General features: G+C 37.6%; 1 protein-coding gene across 1 annotated transcript in view; it reads left to right on the forward strand.

Moving 5' to 3' along the window:
- EIF3H (eukaryotic translation initiation factor 3, subunit H) overlaps positions 1 to 17300 on the forward strand; it is a 93111-nt gene that overhangs the window by 61595 nt on the left and 14216 nt on the right. Inside the window, exons 4-6 of the mRNA XM_009321694.1 lie at positions 13079 to 13246; positions 14759 to 14858; positions 16266 to 16415. Coding sequence (XP_009319969.1) covers positions 13079 to 13246; positions 14759 to 14858; positions 16266 to 16415 — 418 coding nt within the window. The remainder of the gene's footprint in view (positions 1 to 13078; positions 13247 to 14758; positions 14859 to 16265; positions 16416 to 17300) is intronic.

Consider the following 17300-nt stretch of genomic DNA (forward strand, 5'->3'; position numbering starts at 1 on the left):
TGACTTGTCCAGCCCCCATCAGGGAGTCCTTCAGCTGAGTGAGCAGTGGAACCGCAGCCTCCTGCCTCTAGCTCTGATGTACTGTACATTACACTGTGCTTTTTCTCTTACTCGTTAGAGCATTGATTGCAGTGGATCTGTCCTGCTGCTTCCCAACTTGTTTCCCATGTACAAAACCTACTTTAAGTTTATAACTTCCTCCTTGGCACAGAGCACTTTTTCTGCCTGTTTAAACAGGGTGTGAGTTTAGTTCTTGGCTACTTTAAAAGAACAAGCCACACTTAGATATAAAAGTTGCAAGTGCTATGTTGCTGTAATACTAGCTTTGGCTTGCAGAATCTTGCCATATGATGTTACAAGCCCTAGAAGGGGGAGAAATTCGCCCTAACTCAATCTTGTGTAGCTTGATCTAAAAGCCACGAGCTTTATTTTCTAAATTTAATATTCTTAAACTGTTGAGGGTTTTAGTTTTGTTTAAATTATTTGATAACTTTTGCATTTGAACATAGTGCATGATCTCAAGTTGTTAGATGACAGAAGTTCCTTGTGAGAAGGCATGACTGTCTTTCACCTCAAATATCCAACCACTCCTGTTTTTATTGTTCCTCTTGCTGTGCTATGGAAAAGACTTTTTGAAGCTAGCCTGAATTTATTGTTTCTTTGAGGGCACACTGAACAACAGGCATTGCTAGTGTTAGCCTGGGCTTTAGAAACTCTACTGAGCAATACCAGTGATAATACAGTTCAGTAGATACCTTGCAGTGTTATAGCTCCTAACTGCAGCACTAACGCACAATGAAATGGGGATTTCTGTTTTGAGTTACCTTGGTCTGAATTCCCTAACTGTCAGGTTATTATCTGGGCAGTGGTGTGAAACCATAAGTTGGATTTTTTTTTTTTTGGGGGGGGGTAGAGATGAACCTTGTAATACTGTGAACACACACATGCTGTCAGGCTTCTCTGTCTTGTTTGTTGCTGAGAAGTTGTCATTCCATTACTTATTGTTGAACTTGCTTTACAACACCCTTTTTCCATGTATATAAAAGTATGGCCATGTGCATTAACATTTACCATGGTATCCACCTTGATTCTTGGTTAAATTAATATTTAAATATAGAGGGGGTTGTGCATACTCTCTCTCTCCCTCTTCCTCCCTGGCCCCCCTGCCCCGTATATGTGTGTGTATATGTACATATACATACACACATAAGTGAAAACAAGGAAGCAGTAAGTGATGATGAGAAATCTGATTTCCTTGGGAAAAAAATGGGACCTGTAATAGCTGACTATTCAGGTTGTCCAAGACAAGGTTGGAAGTCTGATATAGAAATAGTTTTGGGATTTGGAGAATGTTAATGCATCAGCACAGTTGGGCTGGATCTGTCTTGGCCAGTTGAAATGTCTTTAGTTCTACCAGGTTTTACTTTCTTCACATCTATGTGGAAAGCCTTGGAAGACTAAACAATGCTTGTTTAAGTACTTCAGTAGATTCTGGTGTGCTAAAACAAGTACTGGTGGTCCACCCCCCCCCCCCAAGTGTGGCATGCTAAATTGTATTTTTTTCCCCCAGATTAAGGAATGAGCATTCTGGTAGAAAAGTAGTGAGAACTGGAAAAAAATTACTTTTATGGTTCTTGTGTCAAAATGGTGTAGTTGCTGCCAGTAAGCCTTTCAAAACGCTACCTGCTGGCTTTCCATGGCACCTGTGTTGTGAGTTGCTAACCCTGTGTTAAAGCATCATATTGGAGTTATTTAGAAATCTGTACTGTTATGCCTGAAACTGTACGCTTTTAAAATGTTAAGTACCTTAATACTGTTTCACTAATTAAATGTTACACATGCTACTTAATCGATAGCTGTTGTGGTAGCAGTCATGTAAGGAAACAGTACAACGATGTAGTAGTGATGTTCTTGAACATCTCTGTGTTGGAATTGGCATAAAAACAGGGTTTCACCTAATGAAGTGTAACATACTTCCTCATTTGATTAGCTCCGAAGTTCTTAACACATTGTTTTTCTTCTAACATTGGTGCTTAGCTGTATGGGATGAGATGTGTTGAAAATTTGGATGCCATCAGTTCTGGATGATGATTTTCTGGTCAGAATGTCATGTCTCATCACTGTAAGCTCTTGCTGCCTGCTAGCATCCATGGCCACTAAATAACTTTTTGCATCTCCAATACCCTGCTAATGCTATTGCCTATCATGTTGACGTTTATGTAATATTATTTGGCTTCAGGAATTGAAGGAGGCTGGTTTTCACATGCAGGAAGGCACTGCCTCTGTCAGAATTTGATTTAACCTGCTGTTCCTTGGTGCAGCCAGCAGCTTCCAAAATGATTGTGCCATGGCCGTTGGCAGGGAGGTCTTAATAAAAAGGCATAGATTTTTGTGAGATGTGAAAATGTCTTGTCATCTAATTGCAATAATTTAGGAGCCTTTCGGGCAAATTCTTTCACAAGGTTTGAACCACTGGTCCTACTCTTCCTCCAAAATTGAATATTTTTCTTCAAGCTCCCTAGAAAATGTTAATCAGGGTCTTCTACTCTTGAGCCCACCTACAATCGGTTTCCTTCATATTGTTTCACAAACTCTAAACTATCCTAAGAGAGAATTGAGAACAGCTCTTGGTAACCAACATGCTACGATAAAATACTAGTGTAAAGTGTATCCCTTATGAATATTTTAATATATTTAAAAAAAAAAAAGAGTTATTTCAGATACTCAGTTCTGGCTCTCATTAGGCATCAGCTAAGTATGGATCCACAGCCTCCACATGTGCAACACAAGCCTTTCACTTCATCTATAGAAATGTTTAGATGGAGGGGTTGTTTAGTTATCCTTTCAGAAACCTTCATGTTAAGAATTTTTTGTGTTAGCAATAGGGTAGTGAAAGTAGATTCCCCTCCCACCCTTTTAAAGAGTTGCCCAGTGATAATAAGTGATGTTGAATATGTCTGTCTCCTCTGTAGTGGTTGGATCTGTAGCTCAAGAACTAAACCAGCAGGGATCCCGTCATTCTCAGATCTTTCTGTCTGCAAGCTAAAGAAGGGTAAAGATTCTTATTGTGGCAGGGATTGCAAGCAAGAGGACTTGATTAATTTTGTCTGAAAGTCAATGCTTGGCAAAGCGAACGGCTGACCCTGGATCTCGTAGTGGAGAGATATTTTCTCATCTATCTACTGGGCAGGACTTTGCCTGGATTCTGACTTACTTGTACCTTGTGTGAATTAAAGTTATGTTGCTCATGGCTTGAGGACTTGGCTGACAGCAATGAGGAGTGCATGTAGACAGTAGTACAGCAGAGATCCAAATGAAGCCAGCCTCAGCTGGAGCTTTCATGATTTAATCATTGCTCTCTAAGCTAGTTGGATGGGTTGTCTCAGTCTGTCTTGGTATCATGGACAGTTAAATGGCTACCTGCTCAATGGGATGTGTTACGGAGAGGTGTCAGGTGGTGTTTTAAGAGTGTTGTGAGAGGTACACTGAAATGTCCTTGTGACATTGTGTTCATCTAGGTATTATACAAAGCTTCTAGTTAGTGCTTTAAATGAGGGGTCAGAGTTAAGTGCTATTCTTACTGAAAAGAAAGAAGTTAACACAGCATTTTACTGTTGTTTGATCAGTGAGTAACACACCTGGGCTAGATAAAACTGGTAGACTAAAACTAATGCGAATTTTGGGGGTTGGTGGAGTCCTCCTCTCTTCCTTAAAGGAGCAGTAGATGTTAACTGCTTCAAGCCTTCCTGGCGCGTGGGGAGATCTTGCTCTGCACAAATAGGCCCCCAAAACAAGAAGCTGTAAGCCTGAGGCTGAAGACACACTCATCTTTTTTTTTTTTTCCCCAAAGTGCACTTAACACATTTGAAAGCTAGATACTTGTGTAATTTTGATTCAAAAGATGTGTTTATGGGGGTAGCTACCATGTTGTTCTTCTGTTTTGCCAAAAATTAGAACTTTTCTTGACTGATTCTTCCTGCCAGATGTTTAACAGTGTTATCCCTACATGATGGGCTGATGGAGGTCACAGAAAACAAACAGCGTGTGTAACTTTCAACTGAAGAAACAGTCTGTAGCAATGATTTTTCTCTTAATGAATCCTGATTTACTATAAGGATGATTCAGGAAAATTGTTGTATGTGGGCTGTGTCTGCTTCAGTGTTTGGACCGCATTTTGTGAGCTTGAAACTTAAGAACGGTGTGAGAGATTCTTCAAAACAGGCGTGTGGACATTTAATACCATCGAATCAGAAAACCACTTGCTTCATTGTATCTGGTAAGACAAGATGGGTGTTTTGGCTTTAAGTAAGCTGTTGAACATGTCCCTCCTCTTCCCCCTGCCCTTTGAATTTTTGCAGTGCAAACACTGAGTGGTACAAGATACCGAAACTTTGAAGCTTTACAAAAAAGAAAAATCTTTTTCTGCTTTTCAAGGAGAGGTGGGGGATTTAAAAGCCCCAAAACCCCTTATGTGAAGTCATTATTGTTTTTCTTCACTTATTGAAAAGTTATTAACAAAATGAGACTGGCTTTCTTGTGATGTGTGCTGTATGACATTACTGATTTTCAAAGTGCAGTGATTGCTAAGTTGTTTCCATTTCAGTGTCTGTCCCCATTCTGCTTTCAAATTGTTGAATATGAAAATCTGTGTTAAATTAAAAAAGTAAAAATGACCGTGTAATTCATTAATCTTTAAACATTTCCAAATTTTTTCCAGATAATTAATAACCTCTCTGAGCATTTATGTAATATAAAATTTCATAAAAATACATTAATCTGATTGACATTTATATAGGAAAGGAATTAGATTTTCACCACACATTTTTGTGTTATTGTGTGCTTAATTGCTTTGTAACTTGTAGCACTAAGGTAGATATGGTGATAATATTTTGTGAAGAAAGAGCTTTTACCTGTTAATGTAGCTTCACTAGAGCAAACAAGCAAAAATCAATGGCCAGTAAAGAAACTTAAGGAAATCTTACTAACCTTTTTAAAATGTATTTTGTTTTTTTAAAGGATGTGCTTAGTCAGATATGAGGCTACTCTAACATACAGTTGGTTTTTGACCATGCTGACTCCTTTTCATGCCTTTAATCCTACTTTGCATTTCAGCAGCTAAAACGATAGTAATTGGACAAAAATTGCATAAGTAAAGGCTTCAAGGTGCTGAAGTTCATGGGAATGCATTCCTAATAGAAAACATTTGATGCTTTCATTAGACATTTGGTGTTTATTAGGAAATGAGATAGCATCTTCTTGCTCTTTTACAAGGAAAGCAAGAATTAAGCTGCCCAGATGGCATTTTTAGTAGTATAATTTACTGGTGTCATGACAATGTAGGCTGACTGAAACTTTTCTTGATAAAACTTTTAATCTTGTATCAAATCCATCTTCAGTCAACATAAAAATAGTAGTGTAGTAAGCCAAATGGATGCTTAGATATGGATAATGCTTACCTGCTGTATAGGAGGAGATTGAGGATTAAGTGGTAAGTGTGTGTAAGACACGGTGAAGATGGGGCTTTCTATATAAATGCCAAGAAAACTATTCCAAATATATGGCAGAAAACCTTCAAAATACGTTGCATTTTCTTCTGGCAGTTGCTTCTTAAAGATCATCGTCAACAAAATAGTGAAATTTTATTGGGTGCTTTCAACTTTAATTTAAAGATGCTAGTTTAAAATGGATTTCTGAATTAAAAAACGCTTTTAGAAGACTCAAGTGTTTCAGTATTTCTGGAAGATAGTATTATAATGCTTTTATCCTTTGGAATAATGTTGCATACCTTAGAAAACAATTTTGCAAGTTATCTTGACAGTCTTGTCCCTCATCTTCAGACTATTCTTGAGGCTCGGGTGTCTTTATTTAAAAACAGTACAAGTTTCCATTGTCTTGAGTTGTGTAGAGAATTGTGTGGTCAGTGAGATTTATTTAGTTTGTCCAAAGGCTTATCTCAGTGTTTGCTCATGTGTTAATAAAATGATACGATAACTTGACTGGTTTGATTGCCTCCTAATTCAGTGGTTATGTGCCTAGACCAGATCCCCAAGCTTGCTGTCAGAAAACACTGGGCGAGTGCCAGCACATGTGCAGGAAGTGGCGTGCTTCCATTTGCTGCTTTCCCGTTGTCCTGTCACGCACATCCCCATGCTCCCCATTCCCTTCTCTTACTCCTTTTCTCTGAAAACTTGTCCTCGTCCTCCCTTATTCCCACCAGCGATAGAGCTACCCTTTCCTACCTCGCTCTGCTTTGGTAGGAGGTATGTCCTTGTGCTGGCCCGTGTCTTGGAGCCACGTCTGTAAAGCAGCAAGGTAGCGCTGGGCAGTTACTGCCTGCTTTGGTGTGGTGCCCCGCACTCCAGGACAGTTACCGCTGCCCGTACTGCCGAGGCTCTAGTCATCAACTCTGGTGGAGACTATGCATGGGCAACTGCTGTCTAAAGTGGTAATAACAGTCTGAAGATACATGCTTACATCTTGGGTAAGTATCTCCAGACAGAAGCACTCCAAACATGTTGTTTTGTTTTTATTACGTTCCTGTTACTTTTCACTGTTCACCTACTGATTGTAATACCTCCTCTGGGTGTCCCATGCTTTTTCTGTAGAGCACAATTAATACCACACAGTGCTGTAGTAAAACTAACATCGACTTGTGATCAAGGTTAAAAATGAATGAGTTCACTGAGCATACACAATGAATAGTTACTTCAGAGTTTTACCTCTTCTGTTTTTCCCCTTCTTTCTCATAAAATGAAGGACTTTTTGCTTTAGAAAGCAGTAACACACTAGCAAAGCCTCAGTTCTTGTAATGAGCATCTACTCACGGAAGACGGTTGGACTTGCTCGTACTAGAGCAGTAGCATCGGTGGCATAGATGGAGGTGATTGGTACAGATTTGCTTTCAATTTATCCCCTAGTCTATAAAGAAAATGCAAACTTGTAAAGCATGCTTTTCAGATGGTGTGCAGTTTTTCCACCATGGTTGCTAACTTTTTAAGGAATTGTTATATTTTTATTAAAATTTAATCCACTTTGGACAAATATGTTCTGCCCTTTTTTTATCCTTGAATTTAGCAATTAAAATGGAGTTGAATTAAGTCTTTTGACTCACTTTTGTTTTTGTGGTCTTATGATTGACTATGACTCTTGGACTTTTGCCTATTTTCAGGTGATTTTTTTCCCATCCAGCTACTCACAGGCCCTGGTCTGCTTAGCTTCCAAGTTTAGAGGAGATCAGGTGCTTTCAGCCCAGTGCAGCAAAAGTGCATAAAATAGAGTACTGTTTTGTAACCCTGACTTGATATTTCAGAGGAGGAAATGAATATTATTGAGGAAGGCAATATTTACTTTTAATTTTTTTCTCCCTGAATGGGAGAATTGTTGAGTTACTGAGCTTGTGCATTTGTCTTGGGAGAAGTGGTGGGGGGTTGGATATAGATAAAAATCTGCAAATATGTGCACGCATATGTGTTGCACACTTAAGAAATATATTTCAGCAGTATCTAAAGGCTTTTTCAGATAAAACATTGCTGGAATTAACTGTGAATTCTTGTTTCTCTTTGCCCATCCTTTTTATTTGTATTTTTTAACCAGAATAAATTGGTTGTGGTACTAATTATATTTGTATCTTCACAATTGGAATTGTTATCAATAGATGCAGTCATTGTGATTCATAGTTTTTTAGACAATTAATTGAGATTGTGTGTGTGGAGGGAAACGAATTAATCTGTTGTCTCCATAATTCTCTGTGCTTAATTAAATTAAATAAATCAATTTTCCTTCTTTTCAAATGCGTACGCTGGTTCCTTGAACTAGCATCTGCTAACTTGTTTTAGTCATTGAAGATACTGTCTGAAGCATACATGTGGTTTGGCAAAGCTTAATATGTATAGAAAAAACAGAATTTCTTGTGCTGCTAAAAAGTACCATGTAGTGTATAGCACTTGTTCAGTACGCATGCTACCACATGGTAGCACTTCAAAAGAGAGAAATTATTGCCTTAAAAATACTATCCACATTAGTGGTGGTGCTATAAAAGGAATGTTTTAGCTGTTTTTCAATATAGTTTGACCAGAATAACTGAAATTTGCCATGTTCGTGTTGCCAGTTAAATTCAGAGAAGTGTTAGGGCAGAGGCTGGAAGCTCCTTCTTCTGATGGGCTTTCGTGTCCCTTGAGTAAATTTTAGTTAGTGACAACCCTAAGTTTTAGTTCTTCTGTCTTCTGGATGCCCAAGATTCTGCGAGGAAACAATATTCATCCTCAGATACTCCAGAGAGTCTTTTTGAGGAGGCTGTTGTGGGTGAGGGAGCAGTAAAGGTCTACCTTGTTCTTGAATCAGTGACCTGCCCTCATGAAGACGTGTAACTTCTGCTGTTCGAGGTCATAGTTTAAGGACGAATTTGTGAAATGTGGGTCAAGAGAAACACTTAATTGTGAAATCCAGACTGAAGGCTGTGCGGATGTTAGTGGTTCGTAGCATAGAGTTGGTTGTTACCTCCTTTGGTAGTGCTGCCTGTGTCCAGTGTATGCTGCAGTGAGCTGGATGAGCAGCACCGTAAAACCAGTCTACAGCACGTGATACTGGGTACAAAGTTCTTCCACTTCGGTGGGGCTTAACTTTTTAGGAGACATGTTGGTTGCTGCTCTTAAAACCAGATTTCTTAAGGCGTATCAACATAAAATATGTTTTGGAAATGAAGGCCTTGAGCATCTGAGGTGCCATCAAATGTATTGCCTCCAGGCCATCTTTGATCAGGGTTTCACATGTCATAATATTTACCAGCAGTCTGAATGTGCCCAGGCTGAAATGCATCTCATCTGATGGTAATGATAACTATTTAAGGACTAAATTTTGGCAACACGTACATTGATGTGTGACCCCCTGAGAGCTGGATTTTAATGACTTGTTTATAAAGAAATAAAAATACAGTTTTAGTGATAAATAAACTTGCATCATGTATCAGGTTGCTACAAGAACACTTGTTTTGGAAGCGTTTTAGAAATAAACTGTTATTTCAAGAAGGATGTGAATTTGCCAGTTGTTTGTAAACTCTGGTGTCTTAGATTTGTTTGCATTTTAAAATCATCACTTGGACCTTTTTTCCTTTTTCCAGTGCCTCAATTGATTTGACCTATTCTTAAATTAGGTTTTCAAATAGTGAAGTTATTGACCAAGGATATTTTAAGGTATTTAGAGAATGTGGCTGAGTTGTCCCAGTGTTGAATGGGTCATCACATTAGTGTTTAGTTCTTGGCCTCGTCTCTGATTTACTATATAATTTTGGGTATGTTATTTTCTTATTGGTAAGGTAAGGTGTATACCTCCTATATGTTAAAGCCCAGATAAAGTTTCTAATGTTGCCAGTACTTTTTAGAAAAGGAAAAAGTGTTTCCATTATTTTAGTATTTTGTTTAATCTTTTACAACAAGTTTGTTAAAATGTAGTTGAATTCGGGGGGGGAGGGGGGGGGGGAATACCAACCAACCAACTGTATTTGTTTTCAGTAAAGGGATTTTGTTAGTACAAATTCACACAAGTCAATGATACTCAAGCAAAACACCCATACTGTATGGTTTTGCACTTTTTCTGCTTCAGACAAATTATAGTAACACTTTCTAACTGCATTAATCCCCTCCATTTGTTCGCAAACAAAAAAAAAAAAAATTTACCCTTTTAGAGGAAGGATTTTTTTTAATAATAGCAAAACAGAGAATCTTCTGTTTAAAAAAAGAAAAAAAAAATCACCCCAGAGAGGTGCTCAGGAGATGCATGATGGCTCAGGAGACAGAGGCTGTGCGTTCTCAGTGCAAGAAGCACACTGGGAAGTGCAAGCATGCCTGTTGGCTTTTCTCATCATAAGGACGCTCCTGAACAAATAATTTGCTTAAAAATATAGGTACACTATTTAAATGTGGAAAAGAGGGGGGGAAGCATCCTGGTCTGGCTGTTCCCCTGCCCTTTTCCTTGCTCATCTCAGTTCTGGGTACCCTCAGACTTAGTGGCACTTTTTAGTGGCACCTTTACAGCGTGGCTTGGGAAGGACTATGACTTGAAACAGTGAACTCCTCATTAGAAGTGCATGACTGTCCCAAGTCCTAGCAGATTGAGGACTGGGTAGAAGGAGAGAGCTTTTGCCTAGTCTGTGCTAAACTTCTAGGTAAAAAGGTGTAAAGAAACAGTGGTAACGATATCAACAAAGGCAACTTGGGGGCTGTTATCCATTTGTGCAAGTTGGCAGCTTGTTGGAGCTATCTAGCTACTAATACATGTTATAAAATATATATGTTTGGTTAAAAGAGTTTCCATTTCTCCCTGGTGGGGACTGCATCATGTTTTAATTTCTGCAGTTGTTTTCCCGAGGCAGAGATGTTAGCTATTGATGCTTTATTGGTTCTTTGAGATTTTTCCACTATTGCCTTCATTATCAACTAACTGCGAACAGTCATGAGAGGAGGAATTGCTGACTTGAAATCTGGATGGTTTTCAGTGAGTCCTTTTTCTTCTAGACGGTATCACTTACACTTATGTGCAGTTACATGTTGCTGGTTATACTGTGTTTAAGAAAAGAAGTTGCCCTGGAACTTGGTTACCAGTTACCTCTGAGATTAACACTTTTAAGAGCGTGATATACCTTTATTCAAGTTTGTGAAGGATCTGGATGTTTTCTTAGGGTATTCCCTCTCTTTAACATTACACCTCTTATGGGAGAAATTATCTGAATGGGTCAACCACATCACATGATTTCATAGGAGTCTATATATAAGTATCTTTTTCCCATCATTACATGACTACCTCTACTTTGACAGTGTCCTCAATTACAAGAGAATTGCCACTGCAAGGAGCAGTCTAGCTCAGCTATCTAAAAATCCACATTTAGCTCCATTCTCAAAGAACGTTTTATCTTTCAGCTGCTTTTGAAAATCCCTTTCTAGTTTTTCCTTTTCATAACTGCATTTGACTAGAAAGGATCTAACCATAATTTCATGTTTTAGCATGTTGTAGCACGTCATGTTAAAAGCAAGTCTTGCTTGCTTTCCACACAGATATATCTTTGAAAAGCTTCTTTTAACCAAAAGAGTTTATTCTAGCTACATTTAATAAATGGATCATATGCTTTTTCAATTCAAAATCATGGTCGCAGCAGGAGTCTTTTAGTTTGTTCTGAGGGAGGTCTGTGTTCTTTGCTTTAATTGTAAAATTTAGGAACTTAACATCTTCCACCCAAAAAACCCCAACAAAACCTTTAAGTTTAAGGACTGAGCTGCTTTGATAAGCTAGATCTTAGCTTTGCTTTTGTGAGAAATGTTGAGATGCTACCTGCTAAAGCATCGGGGCTGCTGTGTAAGGAGTATGCTTGAAACTGGCCGCTATTTCTGGAAATTGTGCAATGAAAGCGGGATTAAAATTTGTTTTGATCTGGCAAGGGGGAGGTTTTCATACAGAATTTAAAATAGCTGTTTTGATCAGTTCTACTGGCTGTCTGTCCTGAAGAGTGTAGTGGGATCTTTAGATTTGCCTTGGTTTAGAGACAGCCAAATGGTGCAGGCCTTTTCTTTGCTTGCGGTGTATTATGGGATTTCAGACTAGCCTGGATGGTTTTGCTGTATTAGTTTTGGGGTGCTGTATTATCATGGTGTCCTGGATGAAACACAGATTGCAAGTCATTTCTATTAAGATAGTATGAAATAGAATGCAAGTACCAACATATGCTGATGGAAGAAGTCTGCAAGGGTTTATATAAGTGTACATAGATTACTTTAAAAATACAGTCAGTAAGATACGGCAATTTAAGGAAAAGGGCCAGCAGACTGCAGAATGTAGTTTGTGCTGTAAGGGTGATAAGATGGAAAAATATTTGCCCAATCTTGAAAAATGTCTCCTCGTATCTTTAAAGAATATGGTTGGATTTTTTTTTTTCTCTTGCAAGGATATAAAGTGGGGTCTGAAAACGTAGCACGTTCTGTCCTCTGATTAATTTATGTTGCTTTCTTTTATAATGAATATCATATTTTCATCTGCGCAAGGAGAAGCCTTGAAAAAAATGAACAAAAATGAATGCATAGGAGGGGGTTGGTTTTTATCTTTGTAAATTTTGCAGCTGCAGACAAAACTTACGGATTGTGTAGTGTTGTTGCATTTTATTTCCTGTCAGTTGGCTGTGAGTGTTGGTTCATCTGATAATCGCACTGAAATCTGTTTCCTTAAATTTAACCAGCAGGCACAGTGTCTGTCTGTCTAAGAGGGCTGATAAGTGATAAGGTGTGTTGATCTGCTCGATGGGATTATGTTAAACATTCCTGAATAGAATTCTGTTCCATCAAGGCAATCTGTTTGAATGAAGCATTTAGTAGAAACAGAATTTATGCGTTGGTACAATGAAACATTACAGCTGTTGGTGTAAAAAGCCTGACAAAAAACGTTCTCTAAGGTAACTTACTATATATAAATATGTGTATTATGTATAATATATACATACGTGCATACTTATGCATTTATGTACATCTGAAAAGAAGAAACAGTGCTGAAAAACGGAAGATAAATGCAGTCAAAACTATCTGACAGCTATAGCTGGTCCCCCAAACTCTAATACTGAAAATGTAGTTTTACGTTGTGAAAAAGACATAGTTTATCTTCTATTTCATATAGTCATTAAATAATTCTCCTTTTGATTCCAAAAGTTATCTAATGCCAGACAATATTACAACTTAAATCACAATATTTCTTTGTTACTAAATGGTAAAATGTTACTGCTTAATGAAACTCACTATCAGAATTTTTTTTTTATGAATGAGCAAGGTAATACACACTGTAAATGACGTGTAACAGTTTGTCGATCATTTTAGCCATTAACTGCAGCTGTAAAAAGTCTGCTTGCTCAGGCTAGTCTTACTCCCATTCTCTGAGGAAGCTCTGGATTTTAATGAGGACAGTCCAGCAGTGAATAAACAAACTACTATGCAGTTGCAAAAATGAAAATAAAATAAAATACAGTTTACTCATTTAATATCAAGCTCTCTCTCAAAATAGTACAGATTGTGTAAGTTTACTTTTTAAACATACTTTTTATTTAATCTAGTTCAATACCAGATGGAAATGATGCGAAGCCTTCGCCACGTAAACATTGATCATCTTCACGTTGGCTGGTACCAGTCCACATACTATGGCTCTTTTGTCACTCGTGCCCTCCTGGACTCCCAGTTCAGTTACCAGCACGCAATTGAGGAGTCTGTAGTTCTCATTTACGGTTAGTATGAGGTTTCCTTTATTATTCTTTTCCCCTCTTAATATTATTACTACTATTTTTGTATTCTGTCTTTTGCCTGTAAGAGTAGCCTGGCAGGCCTTTTCGAGTAAATACCAACCCTGTGTCTACGGCAGCCTCAGCAGCAGCTAAGTCTAGACAGGGTTTCCTTCTTTCTGTTTATTTTTCTTGCTATCAGAGCCCTGATGTGTACGTTTTGGAATGCTGGAGTAGCTGCTTCATTTTTATTCCTTCATCTCCCCTCCCTCATCGAAGGGGCTGGTGGAACCCGACCAGATGTCTAACAAACCCCGCTTGCTAGCGTGTCTGGCTCTGTACGTGACTGACCAATCATCGCACGAATTGCCAAGTTTTTTTTTATACCTCTGACAGAAGCATACAAAACCTGGACTGTTTCTTAGCACAAAGATTTTTTTCTTTTCTGCCTATTTAATGGTGTTTCCTCAAGCTCTCCAGACCAGATGTTCTGTGCTGTATCAGAACCGTAGGCAATTTAACAGCTTTATAGCCTCCCCCTCCCCAAACACTCGCAGTTTGCCATATCTGGCAGACTTGCATATAGTTTCCAGCTGAGAAGTAAATGTAACGTCCTGAGTATCTGTCAGAAAAAATACTAATGAATACGATCAATCTTATGAGCTGCCCCAAAATTGTTTCAGTATGTTAACAATTGGATTACAGTAAAGAACAAGTTGTTAAAGTATACTTATATTGGCTGGAAACATTGCATCATCAGACCTTGATGAATTTTCCACTTGTTTCAGTCTATTTTGGTTTTCATTTTATCACCGATTGCTAAAAGTTTTACTGTGTTAAGTTTCAGACAACATGAATGTTAACACAGCTTTTATTCTCATGTTGGCATGCTTCAGCCGTTATCATGCTGCAAGTGTTAAGCTTCTTTGTCCTAGGAATGTAACAGTTTGTTTAGAAAATTTCCCCCTAAATTCAGTAGAGTATGTCAAGGCAAAACTAATCTTTTTATATACCAGTTACATTGTTATGCACGAAGCGGCAGGGCAACTTGATCTGAATTAGCTTATTGCTATTCTAAAATTACACAATTTTTTGTATAAAATGTAGTTTAATGAATATTTTAATTTACTGCATAATGACTGGAGAGAAAAATATTTAAATAAGGTAGCTCTTACATAAGTTCTGTGGATAGTTCATATGAAAGAAAAGAAAATGTGAATTAGACCTTTAATGGGGAAATAACGTTGTGAGTAGAATGGGTCTAGATCCCCCCATGTTCTCAGAGTTAAGTTTATTAATTAGCTTCACTGTATATAGTTGGATGTATTTTACATTTCAGTACAGTAAGTTTACTTCCGCTATAGTGGCTTTTCTGTGTTGGTTGTCTTAATATTTTTTTTAATAGGACTACTTAGTTATTTTTGTCCTGTTTGTCATTCAGACATTAAAAAAAAAAAAAAAAAGGGCAATCTGGGTGATTATCTGGTAATAATAAGCTTCCTCCATTTTTAATTATAGATCCCATTAAGACTGCCCAAGGGTCTCTGTCACTAAAGGCATATAGGCTGACTCCCAAACTGATGGAAGTTTGCAAAGAAAAAGACTTCTCTCCAGAAGCGTAAGTAACTTAAAAGAATGTTTTCTCATAGGTTTTGCTGGATTATTTGGGAGGCAGAAGGGTATGCGGGATGATGAAATACTGTATTTTAAAATCTCATGTAATAGTGTGTGCTGGGGAAACTGGATATATATGCGTAGCGATAGATGTGTGCTGATAGAGTGGGCTGAGAAGGCATGAAAGTCTGTCTTTGGGCATCTAAATAAGGGCAGAAGTGGTGAAACTTGAACTGATTTTGGAGATGGTCAGCGGGTTGGCTCTAAGGACCATGGTGAAGATAGCTGTATCTGGGAACAGAGTCAAAAATATAAAAAAAGACATGGAGAAGGGGAAATAGCTGGTCTGTCTTTAAGCTCTTTTTTTCCAGAAGGAAAATTAAACAGGTATTCTGGAATAGCTGTTCTTCTGTGTTTATTCCAAATTAACTCCCCCGTGTGGACACAATCTTCTGGAGTAAAGTAGGATAATTACGCTGTTTCAAAAGATTAGCCACTGGTAATAGATCTAGGCTTTAGCTGTCATCTTTTTCCTCAAACAGCTTGGTGTTCAACAGCAAAAGCACAAGCGCTTGTTTAAACTTTCTTCATTGAGGAAAAACGGAATCATTTCATTGCTTGGTGTCTAAACATAACATTTCCATGATGAACAAACAAATTGAGTTTAGTTAAAAAAAAAAAGGGGGGGGGGGGGGGCAAAAAGCAAAAGTTTTTATTCCGATATACATACAAAGAAGTTAAGGGTATATTTCCTTAGAAACTTATAGATCATGCCTTTACTTCCAGATTTTATGAAAGGTATTACTGTCTACTTTATTATAAAGCAATAACAATAGTTTTTATATGTATATTGTAGTAAAAAATATACACTGGAAATTTATATTTTAATATCCACCATGGAATTTAATTATTCCAAAACACACACTATTTTATCAATCTAATATTTGGTCAGTAAAAATTTTAATTGTTCAGCTATTGGGGAAATTGTTTTTCATAGTAGTAGTTATGTTTTTAAAGGTATTTCAGTGTCATGTGGTAGCTAACTGTTCACTTCTATTTAAGAGAAACCCTGATGGCAGGGAAATCGGTAAAATATTTTGGAAGGGGCAGAGTTAATCCTGTCAGTATAGTCTTTTACTGGAGGCTTTTTCATGTAAGTAATGTATTAGCAAGCAAAGCAGCTCCTTGACTTCTGAGAGTTTTTCCTAGAGCAGCTTTTCCTAGTCTTTGTAAACATGAGGTTTTGCCATGCAAATGCTCTCTTACTAAAACTTGACTCTTGTTTGTTTGTGGAACTGTGAAAATCAAGAGTTTTTACAAAATTGCCAATTGTTGTTGGAGCAACAATGCAACAAAAAGAACAAGAGAGTTACTGTTTAGATTAATAAATATTTTTTAACTTTTTTCACAGCTTGAAAAAAGCAAATATTGCTTATGAAAACATGTTTGAAGAAGTGCCCATTGTAATTAAGAATTCATACCTGATCAATGTGATGTTGTGGGAACTGGAAAAGAAATCCGCAGTAGCCGATAGACATGAATTGCTCAGTCTGGCTAGCAGGTAAGTACTTGTTACAATAATGGATGTATTTTTATTCGCTTTCCCAAACCACAGTTTAACACCTTGGGTGAAATCCCAGTCTCATTACAGTCCGTGGAAGCTTTGCCTTGACTTTTAATGGGGTTAAGACTTTACCCTTCATGTTCTTCTGCTGAAGGAAAAACTGCATGGTAAAACTATAGCGTTAGATTCAAGGACTAAATTCAGTCTGTAATCCGCATATACCTGTACTGCTTGAAGTGTATAATCTTTTCAGTAGTGTGTATTTCTTCAAGAAAATACTGGCATTTGGAAAATTCAGGCAAATAGATCTGGAAGTAAAAATTGGTTTGTTAAATATTCCTTAAGTAATCCTATAAATTATTTTAATAAAAAATAAATCGCATTTGTTCTACTTTGGTAGCAGTATGCATTTGAATATAAAATAATAAAGCCTCTATCTGAGAAACTGGCAAAAATGCTCAGACTGATTGTCGTGACAGCCAGCATTCATGATGTCAGAAATTGTTTAAGAGTTTCTAGAATGATCTTCTCATAACTCTATCTAAGAATAACTTTTTGTTTTTGTAGCACTTTGCCCTGAAAATACATTTGTGATAACAAAGTAGGTATGACCTCTAGCAGTATGATCAGAAATTTGGTCGTGCTTAAATCTTACACAACACAGTACAGTTAATTGGATTATTATTGGGCTGACCAAAATAACCAGGTACGCAAATGATGCAGTATCTTGTTGTACAAACTGGGATGTATTCACTAATAGGTTTTTGGGGTGTAACACTATATCAAGGTATTGTCTGCCAAGATTCTGATCCCCTCTGACTCTGACAACCAAGTTAGCTGAATACTAGTGGCCTCTATTCTTTTTCCTTTTTTCTGCTCCCG

The sequence above is a fragment of the Pygoscelis adeliae genome, unplaced genomic scaffold (genome assembly GCF_000699105.1).
Source record: "Pygoscelis adeliae isolate BGI_AS28 unplaced genomic scaffold, ASM69910v1 Scaffold111, whole genome shotgun sequence".
NCBI classification, from domain to species: Eukaryota; Metazoa; Chordata; class Aves; order Sphenisciformes; family Spheniscidae; genus Pygoscelis; species Pygoscelis adeliae.